This window comes from Siphateles boraxobius, unplaced genomic scaffold, assembly GCF_051911475.1.
Source record: "Siphateles boraxobius isolate OS27281-9 unplaced genomic scaffold, OSU_SipBor_1 33, whole genome shotgun sequence".
Lineage (NCBI taxonomy): Eukaryota > Metazoa > Chordata > Actinopteri > Cypriniformes > Leuciscidae > Siphateles > Siphateles boraxobius.
Window position 1 is genome coordinate 2,327,016 of NW_027508953.1, and position 21,928 is coordinate 2,348,943.

At 38.1% G+C, this 21,928-nt stretch overlaps 1 protein-coding gene across 2 annotated transcripts in view; it reads left to right on the plus strand.

The window, feature by feature from the left end:
* The window catches only part of trappc9 (trafficking protein particle complex subunit 9), a 223,808-nt gene that overhangs the window by 28,311 nt on the left and 173,569 nt on the right, over positions 1-21,928 (plus strand). For both annotated transcript variants that reach the window (XM_077194949.1, XM_077194950.1), the window contains 2 exons: positions 7,259-7,385; positions 9,864-10,009. In XM_077194949.1, coding sequence (XP_077051064.1) covers positions 7,259-7,385; positions 9,864-10,009 — 273 coding nt within the window. The remainder of the gene's footprint in view (positions 1-7,258; positions 7,386-9,863; positions 10,010-21,928) is intronic.

Genomic DNA, 21,928 nt, shown 5'->3' on the forward strand with positions numbered 1-21,928 from the left:
ACGTTTGTGAAGACAAATCACGAATGCCAAATAAAGAGCTTTCATTTAGAGAGCTGGCGAAGGCACTTGAGAAATTCTCACCGGATGAAAGGTGTAAATTGCAACACAGACATTCATTTTCAGCTCAGCTCTGATGTCTGCGGTGTTAATTTAGTTTAATTTAGAAGTTAGTAGCACGTTTTGTGAATGGATATGTCCAAATGACCTGACGAGGCTTTACCTGCAGGAAACTGTGTTATAGCAGCACTCTATACATGTATTATCGCCCAGCTCTAATGTGCTGAATGCAACTATAAGGCCTTGAAAATATTAAGATATTATAAACATTAACGTCATGATTTTATGCAAGGTGCTTTGAAAAAAAAGAAGACTTTACTATAGAGACACTTTTTATTTACACATGTGCAAGATTTACATCCATCCATCCATCCATCCGTCTGTCTTCCTTACTTCCATCCCTCCCTCCCTCCTTCGTTCTTTCCTTCCTTCCCTCCCTCCCTCCTTCCCTCCCTCCTCCCTTCTTTCCTTCCTTCCCTCACTCCCTCCCTCCCTCCCTCCTTCCTTCCTTCCTTCCTTCCTTCCTTCCTTCCTTCCTTCCTTCCCTCCCTCCTTTCTTCCTTATTTCTTTCCTTCTTTCTTTCCTTCCTTCTTTCTTTCCTTCTTTCTTTCCCTCCTTCCTTCCTTCCTTCTTTCCTTCCCTCACTCCCTCCCTCCCTCCCACCTTCCTTCCTTCCTTCCTTCCTTCCCTCCTTCCTTCCCTCCCTCCCTCCTTCCTTCTTTCCTTCCTTCTTTCTTTCCTTCCTCCTTCCTTCCTTCTTTCTTTCCCTCCTTCCTTCCTTCCTTCCCTCCCTCCCTGCCTCCCTCCTTCCTTCTTTCCTTCCTTCCTTCCTTCCTTCCTTCCTTCCCTCCCTCCCTCCCTCCTTCCTTCCTTCCCTCCCTCCCTCCCTCCTTCCTTCCCTCCCTCCCTCCTTCCTTCCCTCCCTCCCTCCTTCCTTCCTTCCTTCCTTCCTTCTTTCCTTTCCTCCTTACTTCCTTCCCTCCTTCCTTCCTTCTTTCCTTCCCTCCTTCCCTCCCTCCCTCCCTCCCTCCCTCCTTCCTTCCTTCCTTCTTCCCTTCCCTCCATCCTTCCTTCCATCCTTCCCTCCCTCACCTCCCTCCTCCCTCCCTCCCTCCTTCCTTCCTTCCTTCCTTCCTTCCTTCCTTCCTTCCTTCCCTCCCTCCCTCCCTCCCTCCCTCCTTCCCTCCCTCCTTCCTTCCTTCCTTCCCTCCCTCCCTCCCTCCCTCCCTCCCTTCTTCATTCCTTCTTTCCTTCCCTCCTTCCTTCCTTCCTTCCATCCCTCCCTCCTTCCTTCCCTTCCATCCTTCCTTCCTTCCTTCCCTCCCTCCTTCCTTCCTTCCTTCCTTCCTTCCTTCCTTCCTTCCTTCCTTCCTTCCCTCCCTCCCTCCTTCCTTCCTTCCCTCCCTCCCTTCTTCATTCCTTCTTTCCTTCCCTCCTTCCTTCCTTACATCCCTCCCTCCCTCCTTCCTTCCTTACATCCCTCCCTCCCTCCTTCCTTCCTTCCCTCCCTCCTTCCTTCCTTCTTTCCTTCCTTCCTTCCTTCCTTCCTTCTTTCTTTCCTTCTTTCTTTCCCTCCTTCCTTCCTCTCTTCTTTCCTCCCCTCCCCTCCCTCCTTCCTTCCTTCCTTCTTTCTTTCCTTCTTTCCTTCCCTCGTTCCTTCCTTCCTTCTTTCCTTCCCTCCCCTCCCACCTTCCTTGCTTCCTTCCTTCTTTCCTTCCCTCCTTCCTTCCTTTCTTCCTTCCTTCCTTCCCTCCTTCCTTCCTTCCTTCCTTCCTTCCTTCCCTCCTTCCTTCCTTCTTTCCTTCTTTCCTTCCTTCCTTCCTTCCTTCCTTCCTTCCTTCCTTCCCTCCCTCCCTCCCTCCTTCCTTCCTTCCCTCCCTCCCTCCTTCCTTCCCTACTTCCTTCCTTCCCTCCGTAGTGATTGTCTTTAATACAGTATTTTTTTGTGATATTCGGATTAATGAGAAATTAGGAGGAAAATATGCTTACATGTCTCTATTATTGAAATTGTCACAATGTAATTAAATCAACCATCTTAGGAATAGCAATTATTTTCTTTTATGCAAAATATTACAAAATAACAATATAAAAACTTTTGAATTGTGACCTGAGTATGTTGCAAAAATCTATAAATAAATCCTTACAGACTTTATTTTCTTTTTAAAATAAAAAGATATACATTAACAAATAAAATATGTGATTTAATTTTGTAGTGAAATGTTATACAGAAATATTTTTTAATTTTTGTTTTTATTTTTTAAACATGTTCTGTGACATTCAGCCATATATGCAGTCAGGTACATGGACTGAAAGTTTGTGTGTTTGTGTGAATGGAAGTGTTTTTAGACTCTTTGAACTGAATAAAAAAACTTGGCCCCTCAGGTCTCTGTTGCCCTGAGCTAATCTCACTCTCATACCGTTTTATGCAAACACACACACAACCTTTACAAACCCTACTAACACACACACACACACACACACACACACACACACACACACACACACACACACACACACACACACACACACACACACACACACACACACACACACACACACACACACACACACACAAACAAACACACACACACTGCTCACTGTGTGTACCTCACTAAACAACCTCTTTCTCACTTTTAGGCTCTTGGTAAAAGCACCCTTGTCCCTGAAATATTAAGTGCGGGTCTGGGGAGACTGAGAAAAAGAGATGTTTGTGACAGAAACACGGACAAGCAATTTTAAATGGATTTTAGGGATGGACCTGGTGAACACATTCAGAATATTTAGTGCTCTTTCCTAAGCCAAGCATAACTATTAGAATTGCTTACAACCGCATAGCAATGTACTAAAAAACATTTATACGATGTTAAACAGTCACCCAAAACACACTAGCTACAGCATAGCAATGCACTAAAATGCACAAAAGCAATCAGAACTGCATGGAAATACCCTTTTTTAAATTTATTTTTATTTTAATACTTTTGAGTTAGTAACCAAATCAGCATTTCTATTTTTCTTTAAAGTTTGTTTTCATTTAATATTTATATTTTATTTTTATTTCAATTACGGATACATTTTTTTTTATTAGCTTTAGGGAAACCACTAATTTATGGTGATTAGAGTTTGTTTTTCATTACATCTTCTTAATAGTGACATATAATGGTGTAAATGCTTGTGATTGTATGTTTCTTATTTCTCTTTCCTGGCCTTCTGTCATATGAAGTCTCTCCCTCAGGGGCCGAACACTCTCATTTCATACTTGACTCGAATTTTCGCAATGTATCAGTTTAGTGACTGGGTAATTACACCCTGATCAGACGGCATGCAATTACATTCATTCTAACCATGTTCTGACGTCTTTTTTGACTCTTCATCCGTTACAGACGAGAGAAACGGGACATAAACCCCTCATCTTAACATCTCATAAATTGTTTAGCGAGTCACTTTTCCCTCACTGACCCTGTCCTTCGCTCTCTCAGCACGATGGTTTCCATAACAACAACCCCGGCGTTCTGCGCACCTTTGCGATGGACTGTAACGTCCAATCCATTCCTCCTCACTGCGCTGCTGTAAACAGCAATTTTATGAGTCAGTCGTTCTAGTGGCTCACAACTCACAACACACTTTTTTTTTTGGCCTGCATTTCTCTCTCCGATTGAGAAGTTTGACACATTTGTCAGCATGTTGTGTGTTTGTTGTGCATCTGCAGTCAGTAATTTCATTGCAGTGGACTTCAGCACCCTGCTTATGCATTATTCATAATTTATGTGACAGTCATCTCTGCTTCTATCCGGTCAGCAGTCCTCGCATCAACCTGAGCACCCGAGCTCATCTCTTCAGACAGCTGCAGGCTTTTTACCCCTCAGTCATGTTTTAAGAGTTTAGAGTCGATAACATTTTTGCATTGCACACTTTCTCGTTCTCTTTTTTCGGCCCTGACCCATCAGAAAGTCTTCAGTAAAATATTCTGATGGGAAGAATATTGTTTGTTCTTTCAGGATGCGAGATCAAGTAGTTCTGAGGTGATATGATGAATTTTGAGTAAAAGTTTTGTACAATATTTGTTTTATTTATATTTTAGGGCTGTCGATTTAACGCTTTATTTAATTAATTAGTTATGAGGGAAAATAACGTGTTAAAATTCTTAATGCATTTAACACACTCGGCCCGGCCTCGGCATTCGTAGCTCATCTACTCATCTAAGTAGTTGAAATGCAACTCTTTTGTGTTTAGTTTAGACTGGTTTTAACAGCTTTTTGTCCAGATGTTCCACTGAAATTGCATGAATTTTGAGCATTCATTTTGATTGTGTGTTTTAAGTGCATTAGTGACACAAAATATCGTCTGTGAGATTTGGTTTCCTCTGTTCAATAAGAGCTGGCGAACATCTATGCGTGGTATTTCCTGCTTAATTAATCACTTCACACGAAAGAAAACATTTGATCATCAGTGACGTCGTATAAAAAAAATATTTTTCCTCACCCTGTTAATTGGGGTCACATGCAAAGGCCATCAGAAACTATGAATACCTCATATGTTGGACTCCTTTTGTTGTAATGTTTTTGATTAATGCTGAGAACCGATTAAAGGAAGTACTATGAAAATTACATTGACTAAAAGCGCATTTTAAAATGGAAAAACTGGATAGAGATGTGATCCATGCTTACTGCGTTCTGTTATTCTTATTTTTTTCATACAAGAAAGGCAAAAAACTACAGAGCAAAATGGCTGGTTAACAGATAATCTTCTATCATTTGATGAATTTAAATGCAGAAATGTATGTAACTTTTTTTGGTTTGATTCTGAGATTATCTATAGCCAGACTCTCCTCATCATATACTAAGAAAAATATATTCACGACCCACTTACTCTCAGTCTTGCAGACCTTTTAGTGTCCATTAGTAAGAATATAATTCACTTTGACACTGACTGACGGCTTTTTAATCTAATTCCCGTTCTTCTCATTTATCTTCTCAAGATCATCTTTTCAACGGAGAAAAAAATGAAAGAAAGCTTCAATTTCTGCATTGGCCAATTCGAAACAGAAAAAATTGTAAAAAAGAAGAAAAAAGTAAACTGACCTTTGTGACAATATTTCATTTGAAAAGGCAAATTTGTATGTATAATAATATTATAATTATTTATAATAAGTCCTTTCAATTATGCAAAATAGAGAACATGCATACCACTTGTTCATATAATTTTATATATTGATATATATATATTTGAAGATTGGCTCAATGTATCAAATGTAAGCAGGAGTTTATTTTCTGTCTTTTTATCATTTGACTTCTAGCTTTTTGCAAATAGATCCAGTCAGTTTGAAAATTCTCCAGAATACCCACTTTGGTTTTTCCCATTGTTATTTGAGATTAGTGTTATATAACCCAATTGTGGGCAGAGATCCTGTCCAACAGAGACCCAGAGATGCGCACGGGTGTCTTTCAGCGCTGTCAAACGAACAATACACACAGAGAGAACATCTATTAAATTGTGTTTTTAGATCTGAACTGTGTGGTTTGGCAGTATGTAAGAGCAAAATGTCTCTGTTAGTGGGCAATCTAAAGACAAAGAGAACCCTGTATTTTGACTTGATGTTTCAAACCACTTTGTTATATTCTTTCCAAAATATGAATGGCATTTAATGGCATTTCATATCATTAGCTGCATCACACTCATTCTTCAGATGAATGAACCTCATTTCAATGTGCTAAAATCACAGAGGATGTATTTGATTTAAAATCCATTTTTTTGTACCCAGAGTCCAAGAGTCCATATGAGGCTTTCTGATCTATTATTCCCTCAACATGAGAATGAGTTGTGAATGGTGTCTATCACACCCTTGCTCATCCTCTCATCTTCTCAGATGACACTTCACTGCAGAGCAGAGCAGCTGCATCCCTGTGTGAGGAATGAGAAATATCACTGGGGCTGATCTTTCTTTAGGTCATGTTAAATCATTACTGCAGCTATAAGTTAGTCGCACCTTCCCATCTTCCACAGGGGCCGGCAGTCTGCCAGCAACTGTTTTATGATGCCTTCAACTCCCATCTGTTCACGGTGTAAAGGATTCCATTTGTTTGTTGAAAAATTAGCATTTAACTTGATAATGATAATAATAAAAATTGAAGCAATTTTTAACATATTGTATTCTTCATTATTATTTGTAAAGCTTTATTTTAAATATGAAATGTTTTTAATAATATAGTAATAATATTATATATATATAAATTATAACATATTATAATTATTATTATTTGTAAGGCTTTATTTCATGTATAAAATAAAATACATACACACACACACACATACATGCATATTAATAATAATACAACATGTTATAAATAATTTTAAATATTATTAATATTATAATCATCATCAATATCATACTAGTACTACTAATACTAATAGGATTATTATTATTTAAAAGAAAATCTCATCATTGCTGATACCAATATGGCCGTCTATTATATTAATTTAGTCTCTAATGTGTAGCATGCCTGTCGCCCAGTGCAGCAGGGATACTTTGGGAGCATTTGGATCTGATTCAGACTGCACCGGGATCATTGGTTTTATCGGAAAGACTGAGTGGTGTGAATTGATGGCAGAGTTAGGCCGTAAACATTTTTATAGATAGAGCAGTAAGTCAATACATCGCTCACCTGTGGAAACAGAGCTTAAAATAGACCCGATCGGTAGCCATGCACGTCTCCCCTCATGATGTACGGATGCTCCGATTATTTGCCTTGTTAAATTTATATCTTGCTCTGTATACTAGAGGCCTGTGAGTGAGGGTTGTGGGTAATTTCACCCTTGGGGCTCTCGGCTCACTTTAGATGCATTGATGATCTACTGATTTATGAGGTGTGGTGTTAGCTCTAAAAAAACAGGGAGGTTTCAGGAGGAATGTACAAGAGCTGATTGTAAGGCATATTACTTGCATTATAATGTGTTAAGAATACCTTATAATGCATCATATTCAGAGGTTTCATAAAAAGTATTACCCTTTTGGTTCAATTGCATATTTTATTTTATATTTTTATATATTTTACTTTTTTTTTACTTTTTTTAAATTTGTTTTTATATATTATACTTTTTACACATTTTACTTATTTTTATAATTTTTTTTTTTTTTTTTTTGGCAGTATGTATTTTGCTGTATAGACAAATACACCAATGCACGTTCTCCTCTTCTCTCCACAGAGAAGAAAGAAGTGACCCAGAGTTTGGAGAACTACACGTCCAAGTGTCCGGGTGGAATGGAAGTGATCAGCCTCCCTGACGGACTCAAACTCCCTCCTGTTCCTTTCACCAAACTGCCCATCGTCAGGTGAGAAAGCCTACACGTCCAGGATCGTTTCAAAGGGCTCATATTATACACTTTTGTAGCTTTTGTTTTTTTTCCCCCTGACATCCTTGCACCAAAAACAATCATATATATTTGTACTATCATTTCCCAGTCATACTCTGATCTTTATTAAACAGGCTGATTGTGTTTCTATCCATTTAAGATTCTGTTTATGAAGTTGATGATATGCATTTGTGTATGTGGAAGGCCATATGTTAATGAACTCATGCTGGTCATTTTATGCAGCTTAGATCCAGTTAATGGATTCACATTGTCAATGTTATTGTACATCATACTTTTTTTAAATTTAAAATAGCCCAGTGTTTTTTTTTCCATGAAATTTGTCCTTTACTAAATGTTTTATTGTTTCGATGGTATTGTTTTCACAGCCTTTTAATGGTGTTTTTCCACAGCTCAGTGTCTGAAAAATGACTCCTCTGAACTCAAACTTTTGTTCAAAACAGTTTTGAAGTTTGTTGGCCTGTGAACCATCAGAAAGCTGTATGAAAATTAAAGCTTCATTTGTTTTATATACATTTTTATAAAGGAAGCACAAAACTTCACTTATCCTTTCATCTGTCCCAAGGAAGTTGCTGAAGTTTAGCACGCGTAGGAAAGAAAGGCCTATAAATGTGTTTAACGGATGTATTTCATAATCCCACCAGTGGGTAAAGCTCAACATGTTGGCTTGATTGAAGTCTCCATTTCTCTGAGCGCTTCTCTCTCAAGATTTTTTGAGTTGTTAAAATTCCTTAATTTATTCTTAAAGGGATATTTAATTGTAAAACTTCGGATGAGCCGTGTTTCTCCTGACATTTATCTCACTCTTCGCATGTTAACACAAAATATCTTGCTCACTGTGTGCTGCCAGGATTTACACAGAGGACGTAATTTTGGCATATCTTTAAAAAAGTTCCATAATGAAATCTCGCCGAGATTGTTGTCTTATCGGATAGAATGTCAGTATTAAACTGCTCTGATTGCTGTTCAGAGATGTTGTTGCTCTGGCAACAGTGTTATGAGACGTTTAAAGGCACACTATGTACAATTTTGATTAAAATATCCAAATGAAATATACCTAAATGTTTGCAACAATGTTTAAATCCAGAGAATCAGCTATTTTGTGTCACCAGCTATGTTTCCATCCACCTTTTTTATGCACATTTTTGGATATCGCATAAAAAAAATGCTGGATTGAAATGCCAAGATGCGCATAAATTTGAAAAAAGTTTGAGTCGGAATTTTTTTTATCCGATAAGAAACCGTGCATAAACTACAATGGAAACTAATTTATCCAATACATTTCCCAATGCGCATCAAAAACCGATGCGGACCGATCTTTTTGCGCAGCAACTGAAATGCTGTTTTCTGAAATGTCTGAGCAAAGTCTGTTGCCAAAGTGGTTTCTGCATAATTACCTTTCAGAACCGTCTTACACGACTGTTCCCAAACAGCAGCATCTTCCAAAAAAAGAGGAAAGGAGTGGCAAAGGCCGACTGCGGCACAAGCGTACTAAAAACATAAACGTACAGTATCCCAGTGTCTGAGCCCTGCCCTGCTTCATCCCACAGTAACGTTAATAAAACTTTAATACATTAGCTCATCCATAAACATGATTTGTGCCTGAGTCGTCTGATTGCTTTCCATCGGCTGTGGAGGTGAAGACTACAACTCCCATGATGCCACACTCATTCATCAAGCGACGCCTTTGTTATTGTTTTGAATAAGCAAACTCTATCAACGAAACTTACGTAATGTGCCTTTAAGCTCTAAAGATGTTTTTCTGTTGTTCAGAATCATGATAAAGTTCAGAGTGATTCTTTTTTTGACTCCATGTGTCCTCTTCTATGAATATCAGGGAACAGGATGGATAGAAACGGAACTAAAGAGTGTTGAACACTGGTTAATGGCTGAAAGCTTGATTTAGAAATTCAGAAAGAACAGGAATTATTTTAGATTATTATTATTATGTTTTTTTAAGAACGCGCAGTCTTGGTTTCTAATATCACTGTTTTTTGGTTCTTATACAGTATATAGCTAAGTGGTTGCTAGGGTGTTATGAGTGGTTACTAGGTTTTTTATGTTATGTTAGGTGGTTGCTAGGGTGTTGTGGGTGTTTTCTTACTGGATTTACTGGAGTCTTCTATTCTGAACTCTAGATATGGCACTTTAGCTCATTTTATTGTCGGCCAGATGACAATTTCAAGTCTGATCACACAGTAGAGTACCAGCACAGCTCTCCTCATCCAGACACACTCCTGAACCATAATGCATATAGCTAAAATTAATTTTTAACCAGGTTTACAGTGCATTTTGACTACATTTTCTTAGTTTCTGATACGTAGTCTTCTAGATTATAGAAAGTCTACTTGCACATATGCTTCATTAAGCAGGACCATTCTGCTCACTCAACATGTGAAACAGGCCTAACTCTCTCTGTTTTTGTGACTGATGTTTTAGATCTGTGTCTCTGCTAAACCTGCCGGTGAGTCTCCGTCCTCATAAGGTAAAATGTCTTCTGGGACAGGGGATGTCCACCGCCAGTCCTTTCATCTACTCGCCAATCACAATGCACAGCAGAGGAGACGAGCGCTCCAAGAAGATCGGTGAGTTTCTCCTCTCGGAAATCTCTTAAACTTTCTTTTGTGTGTTGTTGTTTTCTCTGAGGCTTTAATTACAGTACATTAGCATGATCTTTGAGTTTTAACCTCACACACTGTTTATGCGGGGTAGAATTGCTCTGATGGGCTTTCGCAGCGATCTTAATTACTGTTTAAAAGATTCGAAACTAAACACACACCATTGTGATTCTACGTGGTCTGTTTGATTCATGTTTATGACAGGAGCTGTCATTAAGTTGTCTCCTTCCCTGTTGGCAGTCGGAGGCGGTTGGAAGGAGTTGAAGTGTTTTCTGGAACTCTTAAGCAACATTACAGGCTGTGTTATTTATAGACTTGTTAAGGCAAATAGCGGAACACTTTGCCACATTAAAAATACTATGGCAGTGTAGTCCACTTACTGACTTGTTTAAACTCAAACCATTGTGACTAGTTGGTACAGTGATGGTATCACATGCTCAAACTATGGTACTTTGATACAGTGCATACCGTAGTACTGTTTGATTATTAAGTTCATATACCATGATGTTTTATAAAGTAACAAGAAAAAACATTGTAAATATATAATATAATATATACTATATAATGTAATGTAATGAACAGTACTGTGATAAGTCTACAGTATATCATGGAATATTTTGTCTTACACCAAAGTATCATGGTATAGTGAAGATATTACTATGGTACTTTGATATTTATCATGGCATATTTTGTCATATATTTTGTTTTTACCACAATACTGTTCTATATTATATTATATTATATTATATTATATTATATTATATTATATTATATTATATTGTTTTATAATGCAATATAATATATCGTTATATAATATATTTTTTTATATCATTGTAATCTTGTATTATATTAATATTTCAGTTTAGGATTTTGGCATTGTCATGGTACATATCCAGAAATGGTATATTTCTTTTTGATACTATTTTTGAAAATGATTTTCAATCAGCTTTGATGTAAAAGAAATATCACTATGATAATCGTACTCTCAGTCTTACGTCAGTAAAATGTCTATTTGTAGTTCAAGCTCCTCCAGACTAATTTTGAATTCCCGGACTGTATCTAATCTTTCTCTGGATGTAACTTTCTTGAGTTCTATTGTTTGGTTGTGGATTTTTTGGGTGTATTTTTGGATCTTTGGGGCCCTGAGGAACTGGCACGAATCTTATGAAGACAGATGGCTGTTCAGTGTGAGGTTGCCCCGACTTTTCAAACAAATCATGTTGTATAAGAGTCAGATGGCTGTTTCCAGCCTGTCTTATTTCATTCTGCCAAAACCCACCAACGTCTGCTGCGAGTGCCTGTTTTCTCTCTTTTTAAATTTTTTTCCTGTGTGCAATCCCATGACCACTTGGATACTCCCAATGGTCCCGATTTCACTCTCAATTACGTTGGAATGGTTAGTCAACCGCTACTGTCACGGGTCGTGATTAGTCACAGGTGGGCGGGGAGAATCGACACAAGTGGGCACTATTCCTGAAGACTTCGTCTTTCTGCTGTTGAGGCGAGGTTTAGAGTTGCCTCAATTTCCGGTTGATTACACAAGCACCTAGACTTAAAGAGATAGTTTACCCATGAGGGATGCGGGGAGCAAGAGAATGAAGGATGAGGAGATTCACAATCAAAACCAATTCCCTCTGGTCGTTTACATAATTGAATCATTTCCAATCAGGGTTACATTAGTGCCACATACTTCAGAAGGGTCGGTTTCGAGTGCGGCTTCACTGAAATGCCACTTGGACTTGTTTGGCTTTGGCTTCAATTAAACCAGTCAGATCCTGCCTTATTTTCTTTAAAAAATGTTGGCCTTTTGCCATTTTATGGTGTTTGCTTAGCCAAGCAGATCTATTTGTATTTCTTATGCTTATTATTAGTCATTTGAACTGGTGATTTATTTTTGCTTTGCAGAGAATAAAACGTGTGAAAAAAATCCTTATGAATTAGAGGGTCACTTGGCTTCTTTCTTTATTTTAGAGACTTGTTTGTTGGTTCTTTTTAATTGGGTCACTAAGCAACCTCCCACAACACCTTAGAAAAGCATAGTAACGCCCTAGTAACCACTCTAAGGACCCTATAACCATGGCGGCATGTATTGTAAGCAGGGCATGACATTAACTTTTTTGCTCACCAGCCACTGTGGCTAGTGGTTTTCCAAAGTTACCAGCCACTCAGCATTTTCACTGGCCACAATTTTGAAATCAATAACCTGGAGAAAAACTGCCATATAGACATTTTTAATATTTTCTCATAATTTGGCAGCAGGCATATTATGCTGCTGTCACTTTAAGACCGGACACACTGATCCATTATACTCAGGGTCTGAAATTAACTTTTTGACTCACCAGCCACAAGGACTGGTAGATATTTTTTAGACATATTTTTTACCGGCCAAAATAATAAACAGCCTTTTTGTGTCACATATACATTCAATTCAGTACATTTAAAGCTCCAGTAGGTAGCTTTTGTAAACAAATATTTGTTAAAACTCTCATTATATCCTGAAAGTAGAATATGAGACCGATAATCTGTGAAAAAAATCAAGCTCCTCTGGCATTATATGGAGAAAAAGCCTGGAATGTTTCCATCAAAAAACTTAATTTCTTTTCGACTGAAAAAAGAAAGACATGGACATCTTGGATGACATGGGGGTGAGTAGATTATCAGCAAAAGTTTTTTTTTAAAGTGAACTAATCCTTCAACGTTATTTTAGTAGCTATAACTTATAGAAAGAGTGCAACCTTATAAAGTTACATGTATTGCAAAATACATAATGATTTGAGGACCAAGTTTGTAGACAAAGTATGGGCAGGCCATAGTCAATGTAAAGCATATTGTTGATGTTTTGTCCCTATTAGTGAATGTTCCATAACTGTTTATAATCCGCCGTCATCGGTGGTCCTGCTTACTAGCCTGCGCGTTCACGGCAGGCTCCGCTGTGGGGGAGGAGCTGTGGTGGGAGGGCTGTAGCGTAGCAGAGAGCAAGGGGGTTGGACCTGTAAGTTGTGCTTGTTCAAATTTTCAGGCTAAGTCAATATTTTCTCAAAACTCCCTACTGCAGCTTTAACAGAGATAAGGTATTATGTTGAATGAATAAGAGTATGTAGAAGTCAAAACAGAGCAACAAATAGTAAGACATGGAAGATGTGAGCATGGAACTAGTGCTCATAACAGTACATTTGAAGGTTTTGTAAAACTATAACAAATAGGCTGTTCCCAGAGTGCTGTATCAAGGCACCTCAGTGGGAAGTCTGTGGGAAGGAAATAGTGTGGCAAAAAACGCTGCACAACGAGAAGAGGTGACCGGACCCTGAGGAAGATTGTGGAGAAGGACCGATTCCAGACCTTGGGGGACCTGCGGAAGCAGTGGACTGAGTCTGGAGTAGAAACATCCAGAGCCATCGTGCACAGGCGTGTGCAGGAAATGGGCTACAGGTTCCGCATTCCCCAGGTCAAGCCACTTTTGAACCAGAAACAGCGGCAGAAGCGCCTGACCTGGGCTACAGAGAAGCAGCACTGGACTGTTGCTCAGTTTTGCATGTCATTCGGAAATCAAGGTGCCAGAGTCTGGAGGAAGACTGGGGAGAAGGAAATGCCAAAATGCCTGAAGTCCAGTGTCAAGTACCCACAGTCAGTGATGGTCTGGGGTGCCATGTCAGCCGCTGGTGTTAGTGCACTGTGTTTTATCAAGGGCAGGGCCAATGCAGCTAGCTATCAGGAGATTTTGGAGCACTTCATGCTTCCATCTGCTGAAAAGCTTTATGGAGATGAAGATTTCATTTTTCAGCACGACCTGGTCACTGCTCACAGTGCCAAAACCACTGGTAAATGGTTTACTGACCATGGTATTACTGTGCTCAATTGGCCTGCCAACTCTCCTGACCTGAACCCCATAGAGAATCTGTGGGATATTGTGAAGAGAAAGTTGAGAGACGCAAGACCCAACACTCTGGATGAGCTTAAGGCCGTTATCGAAGCATCCTGGGCCTCCATAACACCTCAGCAGTGCCACAGGCTGATTGCCTCCATGCCACGACGCATTGAAGCAGTCATTTCTGCAAAAGGATTCCCGACCAAGTATTGACTATTGAGTGCATAACTGAACATAATTATTTGAAGGTTGACTTTTTTTTTGTATTAAAAACACTTCTTTTTTGGGGTTTTCATGAGCTGTATGCCAAAATCATCAGTATTAAAACAATAAAACACCTGAAATATTTCAGTTGGTGTGCAATGAATCTAAAATATATGGAAGTTAAATTTTTATCATTACATTATGGAAAATAATGAACTTTATCACAATATGCTAATTTTTTTAGAAGGACCTGTATATATATATATATATATTTTTTTTAGCTTTTTTGTTCGTTTGTTGCATGGTTAAAAAAAAACAGTATATAGCCTATATTTGTTCTATTTGTTATTTGTCGACACGCGCAACCACACGCGCCTAAAGACATATTTTGCTGAGCAAGCAAAATGAAGCAAGCGAAAAGTAGCTACTGTGTGGGACCATTTCAACAGAAAGGGCAACGAAGTTACTAGCAAAATATGCTACGCGGTATTAAAATAAAGCAGTTGGCCTAGTGCAAGTACAATGCAATATCACTTGCGAAGCAAACATCCACAAGCAAATGTAAGGCGTGTTCCGAAGTTGGCCACTCTAGCGAGATGTTATCTCTGTGTTTCCGGGACATCTGTGCCATCGGAGACCCAGTCTAACCCCACAGAATGTAGACATGTTACTTTTTTCAAGTAAAAACTAGACAAGCTGTGGATTGAGGTAGGCCTGCTATTTTTATGTGACGAAAAAAACGTAGTCTGATGTAAAAAAAAAGTTTTTTCAAAGCTTCAAACTGATTCAGTGTTTTCTTTTTTCTTTATTATTTAAGTTAAAAAATATATATTTCGTGTAAGTCTATTTTAGGTCTTTTATATATTTTATTTCATTCTGTTTTTCTCTGTTGTCACTGTCAGAAATGCTGCAGGTGCATGAAAATTTGATGTGAATCCAGGTTCTGTTGTTGATCTGTTCTGCATGCTGCTCTTTGCACGTTAAAATAAACCCGTGATAAAAATGTTTTTTTTTATTTTTAACGTGTCACAGACACTTGTTAATTTTATTTAATTTAATGCCAATTCAATATTATAATCTTATCAGTTAACAGTTAATAATTGGATAATGAGCGGCGGTTGTCGGTCTGGAAAATTAAATGAAATGAGCCATCATGCCAGATATTTTATAACATTACAAAATGCAATTGTAATAAACATTATTACATTACTATTTTGGAGTGAACATTCCCCCGCCAGTGTGGCGGTCCGGATAGCCTTTTGAGATTTACTCGCAAAACGGAAAATGCTACCAGCATTTGGTGCTTGGTGGGTGTTAATTTCGGACCCTGATTATACTGTTACACGTGTGTTTTCTTTCTCACTGTTTACTTTCACTTAAAACATAACTGACTGTGTTTGTGAATACTTGCCAAGAACGGAATTTTGACATTATTTTGTGTGTGTTTGACTGTTTAAACAATAAGCAGCGATAAATAACTCAGTGAAATACAGAAATACAAAATTGGCGGGTGTTGATGTCAAGCCCTGATTATAAGACACTACTGTGTTTTCAATGGCGATGCTCTGCAAATGACTTTAATCAGCTGATTCTTTAATAATTTGTTCAGAAATACTGACAAGATACTAGTTTTAATCAGTCTGACGAATCCTTTACTGAATTAACTCACTGAAACAACATCTGCAAATTTTGGGTTTGCTCTTTGGGTTTGGATCTGCATGAGGGTTATTTTTCCGGTGAACTATCCCGTTAAGGTTCTTAAAACCTAGATTTATTACTGTATTCGTATAAAAATGTGTTGTTAAAGATACACATTTGAATTGTTTTTCTGTAGGAAATGACACAGATGGAACATTACTCTCCAAAAAGTCTATTTAGAGCCTTTCCAGGTCCGAGAGATGGATGCCACATCTGATATCTGTGTCCAATAGCCGTTTATTCGCTCTGCATTTGCACGACCGTCTAGTAATCACCAAATCCCTTCACCTCACATACGTGACAGGACATCCCTGCTCTCATATTCCTCCGGCACAGGCGGTCGTGTCTGAAATTCTCGAGTTTATCGAAACATACCCTCCTGTTCTCCCCGTTTAACAGTTTCAATTATTCATTTGCTTTTTGTTTAACGGCACCTACACACTTTGCGGTGTCAAACGTGGATTGTAAACAAGCTCCATTATACGATCCTCCTTCTTGTTTGGTTGGTACGAGCACGCTTAATAACTTCCCAGAATGCCACAGGAAGGAGGGGATGTGTCACGCCTGTCTCGGGGTAAGGCGAGCACCCAAGGCTAACGTCTCTGAGTCACACACTTTCTCTGACAGAAAAATCTTTTGGGCCGATGAAAAATGTCACTTGTTTGTTGTTTTGCCGTCAAGGCTCCATTGGTTTGAATATTTTATGTTGTGATGACGCGCTGCCACCCCGCACGGCTCTAAAATTGTCCGGGCTGAATGTAATGAGAAAACCGAACCGAAAAAAGCGTGTTTGCATTGATTTTGGATCGTGCGTCTGGTTCTAATTCTGTGGTGTTTATATTTAAGCTAGTTAGTGTGTGTTTGTTCGGAATCAACTATAGATGGTGTTTTCTTTGCTTTTCTGTTGCTCTCTCGGTCTTGCCAGAAAACAGTCTGACTCACACACTCACACACACCAGATGTCTCTGGAGAGAAGACCTTTATCAAAGCAAGCAACACACACACACACACACACACACACACACACACACACACTGAGTGACTGAGGCAGGAGTTGCTTGAGTCGTGCATTAACTAACTCAACGAGGTATACGTGCATAATTGTGTTTGACTTGGACTGATGAGACGCACATACTCTCAAGTAGCAAATGTTTTTTTTAAGCATTTACCTTATTTTGAGGAGTTTTTTCATGTGCCACTTGAATAGAAATGACGTGAGTTAGAAAGGAATGATTGATTTTGACTTTTTGAGTGTAATCTAATAATTGGCCTTCTGCGGAACACAGAAGATATTTTGAAAACAATGTTCAGCTTTAAAAAGAAAAGAAAAGAAAAAAAGGGGTATAATGCCATCTTGAACATTTGATCCAAAAACATCCGGCTCATCAGAATAATTTGTTGGGTAATATTTTTGATTCCGTAAAAAAGAATCGGCTCTTAAGAATAATTTGTTCGGAAAGGTTTTTAAATAACAAAAATCAAATCGATGCATAAGAATCATTAGTATCATGTTGTTTTTGATGCACATAAAATAACCATCTTATAAGAATAATTTGTTCGGGAATCTGGAATGATTTTAATTCACTAAAAAGCACCGACGCCTAATAAGAATCAGTTGTTTTTAAATGTTTTCAAATGGTTAAAATGAACTTATAAGAATCATTTATTCTGGAATCTTGAAAAACAACTGTTTTTTTGTACATCTGATTCATTAAGACCTGGCTTATCAGAATAATTTGTTTGTTAATATTTTTGATTCCATAAAAGGAACTGCTCATAAGAATAATTCATTCTGAAAGGTTTTTAAAGTGGATGTCTAATTCTATTGCATGCATTCTGACTAAAGCCGCATTTCCATCGAAATTACCCGGAACAATTTGTCCTCCCCCCCCAGAGACCTGTTGCTGTCTGCGTTTCCACCGCAAATAGTTCGGTGACATAGGACTGCGCGCTACTTTACAGTTCCCGCTGGATTTCATCCTCTGATTTTAAGCTTAATAAAGCCTGAATCTCGTCGTCGGTCCATCGTCGTATTTTTTAAACTCCATTGTTGATTTGAATAGCAAACAACTGTTACTGTACGCACCGCAACAGATGGTGGTTGAAATAAAATGCTGCGTGGAGTCAACCAACCAAAATATGGCATGAACTCAACCAATCAGCAAGTCCCACCCCCAAAACTTCCTGAATTTGAAAAAGTACTACCTCGCGAGCAGGGACTTTCGGAGGGGGAAATATTTCACGGAAACTTCATTTAGACCCTGGTTCCTGCGGTGGAAACAGACTTGCCACCCCAAAGTCCCTAGTTCCTTGGGAAAGTTCCTGCGGTGGAAACGCGGCTTAATTTACACTGTTAAAGAGTTAGATTCTCATGCTAAACATGGGCAAAGTTTCAAAAAACAAGTTGGACGTATACCAAATACACTCCTTCAGGGTTCGTTCTGATTATTGAGGTGATTATTTAGTGTTTTACACAGCTGTCTCTGCCTGTATATCTCATTTACATTTATGCATATCCATATCTCAGCAGTAGTGCTTGTACTAGATAATTTTTCTAGTAGCGTTCAAACCGTAAACCCTGTTTACACACTTGTGATTCAATCTTTCAGACAGCCTGCAGTTCTCTGGAGCCGAAGGCAACCTGAATCTCGCACCTTGATCCAAATTCAATTACAGAAAGTTCCATTGGAATCTTCTCAAGCTTTGTCTCTCTAGTGCCTTCCTTTTTAGAAAGTTTGACAGCCGCCCTCACAGCTCGCGAACGCTTCGGTTAATTGTCGTGCGCCTTGGTTCTCGGGGTAGAGCCGAGAGTGAATTGTCAGCTCTGAGGGGCATTTAGTGTTTCGGCCTTTTTGTCTTCTCCTCTTCCTCTCTCATTCCTTCCTGTGATCAAATATCAGAGATAACAGCCGCCTCTGCTCGTCTGTCCAGCGCCGTGGCTGCAGACTAACAGAATATTTAATGCTCTATGTTGTGGTTTGCCTTCCATGTCAGATTCTATAACCGAGATTGATGTTTGCTGTAAAATAAAGGGGGGTTATATAACATGAGATGGGTTTTCCTATAATTGCACAGGCGGAGAAAGGGTTTCGAGGCCGCCAAGTTCTGCCTGATCCTGTTTGCATCTTGAGTCATAAAAAGAGAGCGATGTCTTTCTTGTCTACGTAGCAAAGTCTTGCCAGTGGAGGGAGGGAAGATTAGGTCTCTCTTGACGTAAAGTCAATTTCTTTATCTTATGGAGTGTGTGGAGTTTTTTAAGGTTAGTGGTCAACATCGCCGTGTGAATGTCCTCTCGAAATACCATCGATTTGAAATCATTATTTCTTCTGAAAATATGTCAGATGAAACCACTAAACTTAAGCAGGCTCCTTTCATTTATTATAAACAAATACAATTAGACAATTAGACTACTTTTAGGGTTATGACATGTTTATCTGTAAAGCAGAATTCACAGTTACATACACTAGCATTCAAATTTTGGGGTTGGTAAGTTTTTGAAAGTCTGTTATGCTCACCAAGGCTGCATTTATTTGATCAAAAATACTGTAAAACAGTAATATTGTAAAATGTTATTACAGTTTAAAATAACTGTTTTCTATTTTGATTGTTTTAAAATGTAATTTATTCCTGTGATCAAAGCTGAATTTTCAGCATAATTTCTCCAGTCTTCAGTGTCACATGATCCTTCAGAAATCATTCTAATATGATGATTTGATGCTCAAGAAACATTTCTTGTTATTATAAATGCTGAAAACCATTGTGCTGCTTAATATTTTGTCAACTGATACATTTCTTTCAGAATTCTTTGAGTAGAAATATCAAAAGAATAGCATTCATTTTAAATATAAATATTTTTTAACAATGTAAAAAGCGTTACTGTCACTTATATTAAAATAATATCTTTATAAAAAATTGTCCCAAAACTATTGAACTGTAGTTTATATATTCTAAATTTTGGTTCAATATAATGCTAATACTTAAGTTTCTGGGTGAACTGTTCCTTTTCAATAACACTTTGCTTTTCAAAGGAAGGTTTTGCACGTACGTTACCAGAGGTTTTTATAAAAGAACATATTCCGGGATCATTTTGCTCTTATGATAGATCTTAAAACAGAGTTTTCAAGTAGACCCAGGTGTCATTTTATGGTGTCTATTTGCTAGTTTTAGTAATGCATATCATAAAGTTGGGATTTCCTGAAATCATGAAAGTGATGCTCTCTGGAGTTGTGTTGTATTAAACTCTCTTGCTTATGTTGATGGCTGTTTCATTTGGGGCTTAAAACCTCACATGGCTGTTGGCTGTTTTGATACAGATGAAATATTCATTATTTGATCAAGAACGGATGCGTACCGGTCGACTCCCTCCAGAGCAGAGAATTTAGACTTCAGCCATATCAGAGCAAACCCCCAGCAGCCCGATGGAAAACCCCAAACACTGTTCAATCTCAGCCCGATCGACTGAGCCAAAACTCATTTTCCAAATGTATGACTTGTTGTCGTCCCAGTACACGTGGATGAACCATCTGCCTTCAAGCGGCCTTTCACACAGTGAAAATATTTGCTCTTATTCCCAGAGAAGAGACCAGCATCCTTCAGGTGTGTGTGAGATAGATGAGCCGAAGAGAAGTCTGTAGCTATTTTCGCCCATGCTGGATATTTACGATTGGATTGACCACTTCTCCCAGATGCAGAGAATTTTCACTCATAGCCGTGATGAGACTCTCTGCTTTGATCAAGATTCTGACTTCATTAAACTGTCAGGACTCTGTCTTTAAACTCTCGCCTATGTCTGGTAAAGACGTTCAAAAATACATACAGTGCCCGCTGAAATGTTACTAAGTTTGGGGTCGGTATATTTTATTTTGCGAAAGAAATAGACCTTTTTTTTCAGCAATTGGACACATAAAAGTGACCGTAAATGTTACACTTTTTTTATATATATTTTTTTAATATTTCAATTTCAAGTGAATGCTGTTCTTTTGAACTTTCTATTCATCAAAGTATTCAGAAAAATGTCATGGTGTTTAATATTAAGCAGCACAACTGTTGATATTGATAATCAAAAATGTCTCTTGAGCCACAAATCATCAGAATGATTACTGAAAGATCATCTGACACTGAAGACTGGAGTAATGATGCTGAAAACGTTTGAACTGGATGAAAATTTCTTTTTTTTCTTATTTTGTCTAAATATCAATTTTTTCATTTATTACTACCCTTTGGAAGCAACAGAAGTTACTTACATGTTTCCTGGAAGACAAATTTCCCAAAAGACAAAATAATTCACAGGACCTGAAGGATTTATGTATGTGTATGTATATATATGTATATATATGTATATGTATATATATATATATATATATATATATATATATATATATATATATATAATAGAGAGCGAGAGAGAGATATTTATTAGTTTGTAAACACATTTGTCTACCATCTTGACCCATCCAAACTGTCGGTAACATAATTCTGAGTGATTCTGATTTTGATTGTGAGTCTCTGATTACACCACAGAGATCTCCGCTCTGATGCAAGCCAGCACATCTGAATATTTAATATTCTTTCCAAAAGGAGCTTCTCTGTACGCAATGGCTGTAAAACTGCTGGTTATGAGCCAAACAATTCTTCTCTCACCTCAAGGCTGCTATTAACAAAACTCCCAACCGCAATTTTAAACGGCACATTCAGAGATGAAAACAAGCAAGCTGCATTTAAAGATTCCCTGATCAAGTAAAAATCTAGTTTGTTCATCCAAGGGGCTCATCATTCGAAAAACAAAAAAAACAAAAAAAAAACAAACAAGTACAAATGGGAATTTTCCTTAATTATTAATTGCTTTGAAGAGATGGTTATGAGTCTCTATTTTCACATCGAACCGCAGGCTATAATATGAAATGCAAATGGAATAAGCTATTTGTGCATTTGAGCCCATCATCAGGTGATCTGGGTCTACTTCTTATGAATTCTGTTTATTTGGACATTCAACTTATGTATCATCTTGCTTTTTGCGTATTATATACAGTAGTAGGGGAATATGCACGTTCATATGTGGGGATGTTTACACTCTTCAGGATGCCTAATTGATCCTATGAAGGGCTTTTATTTGCACATTA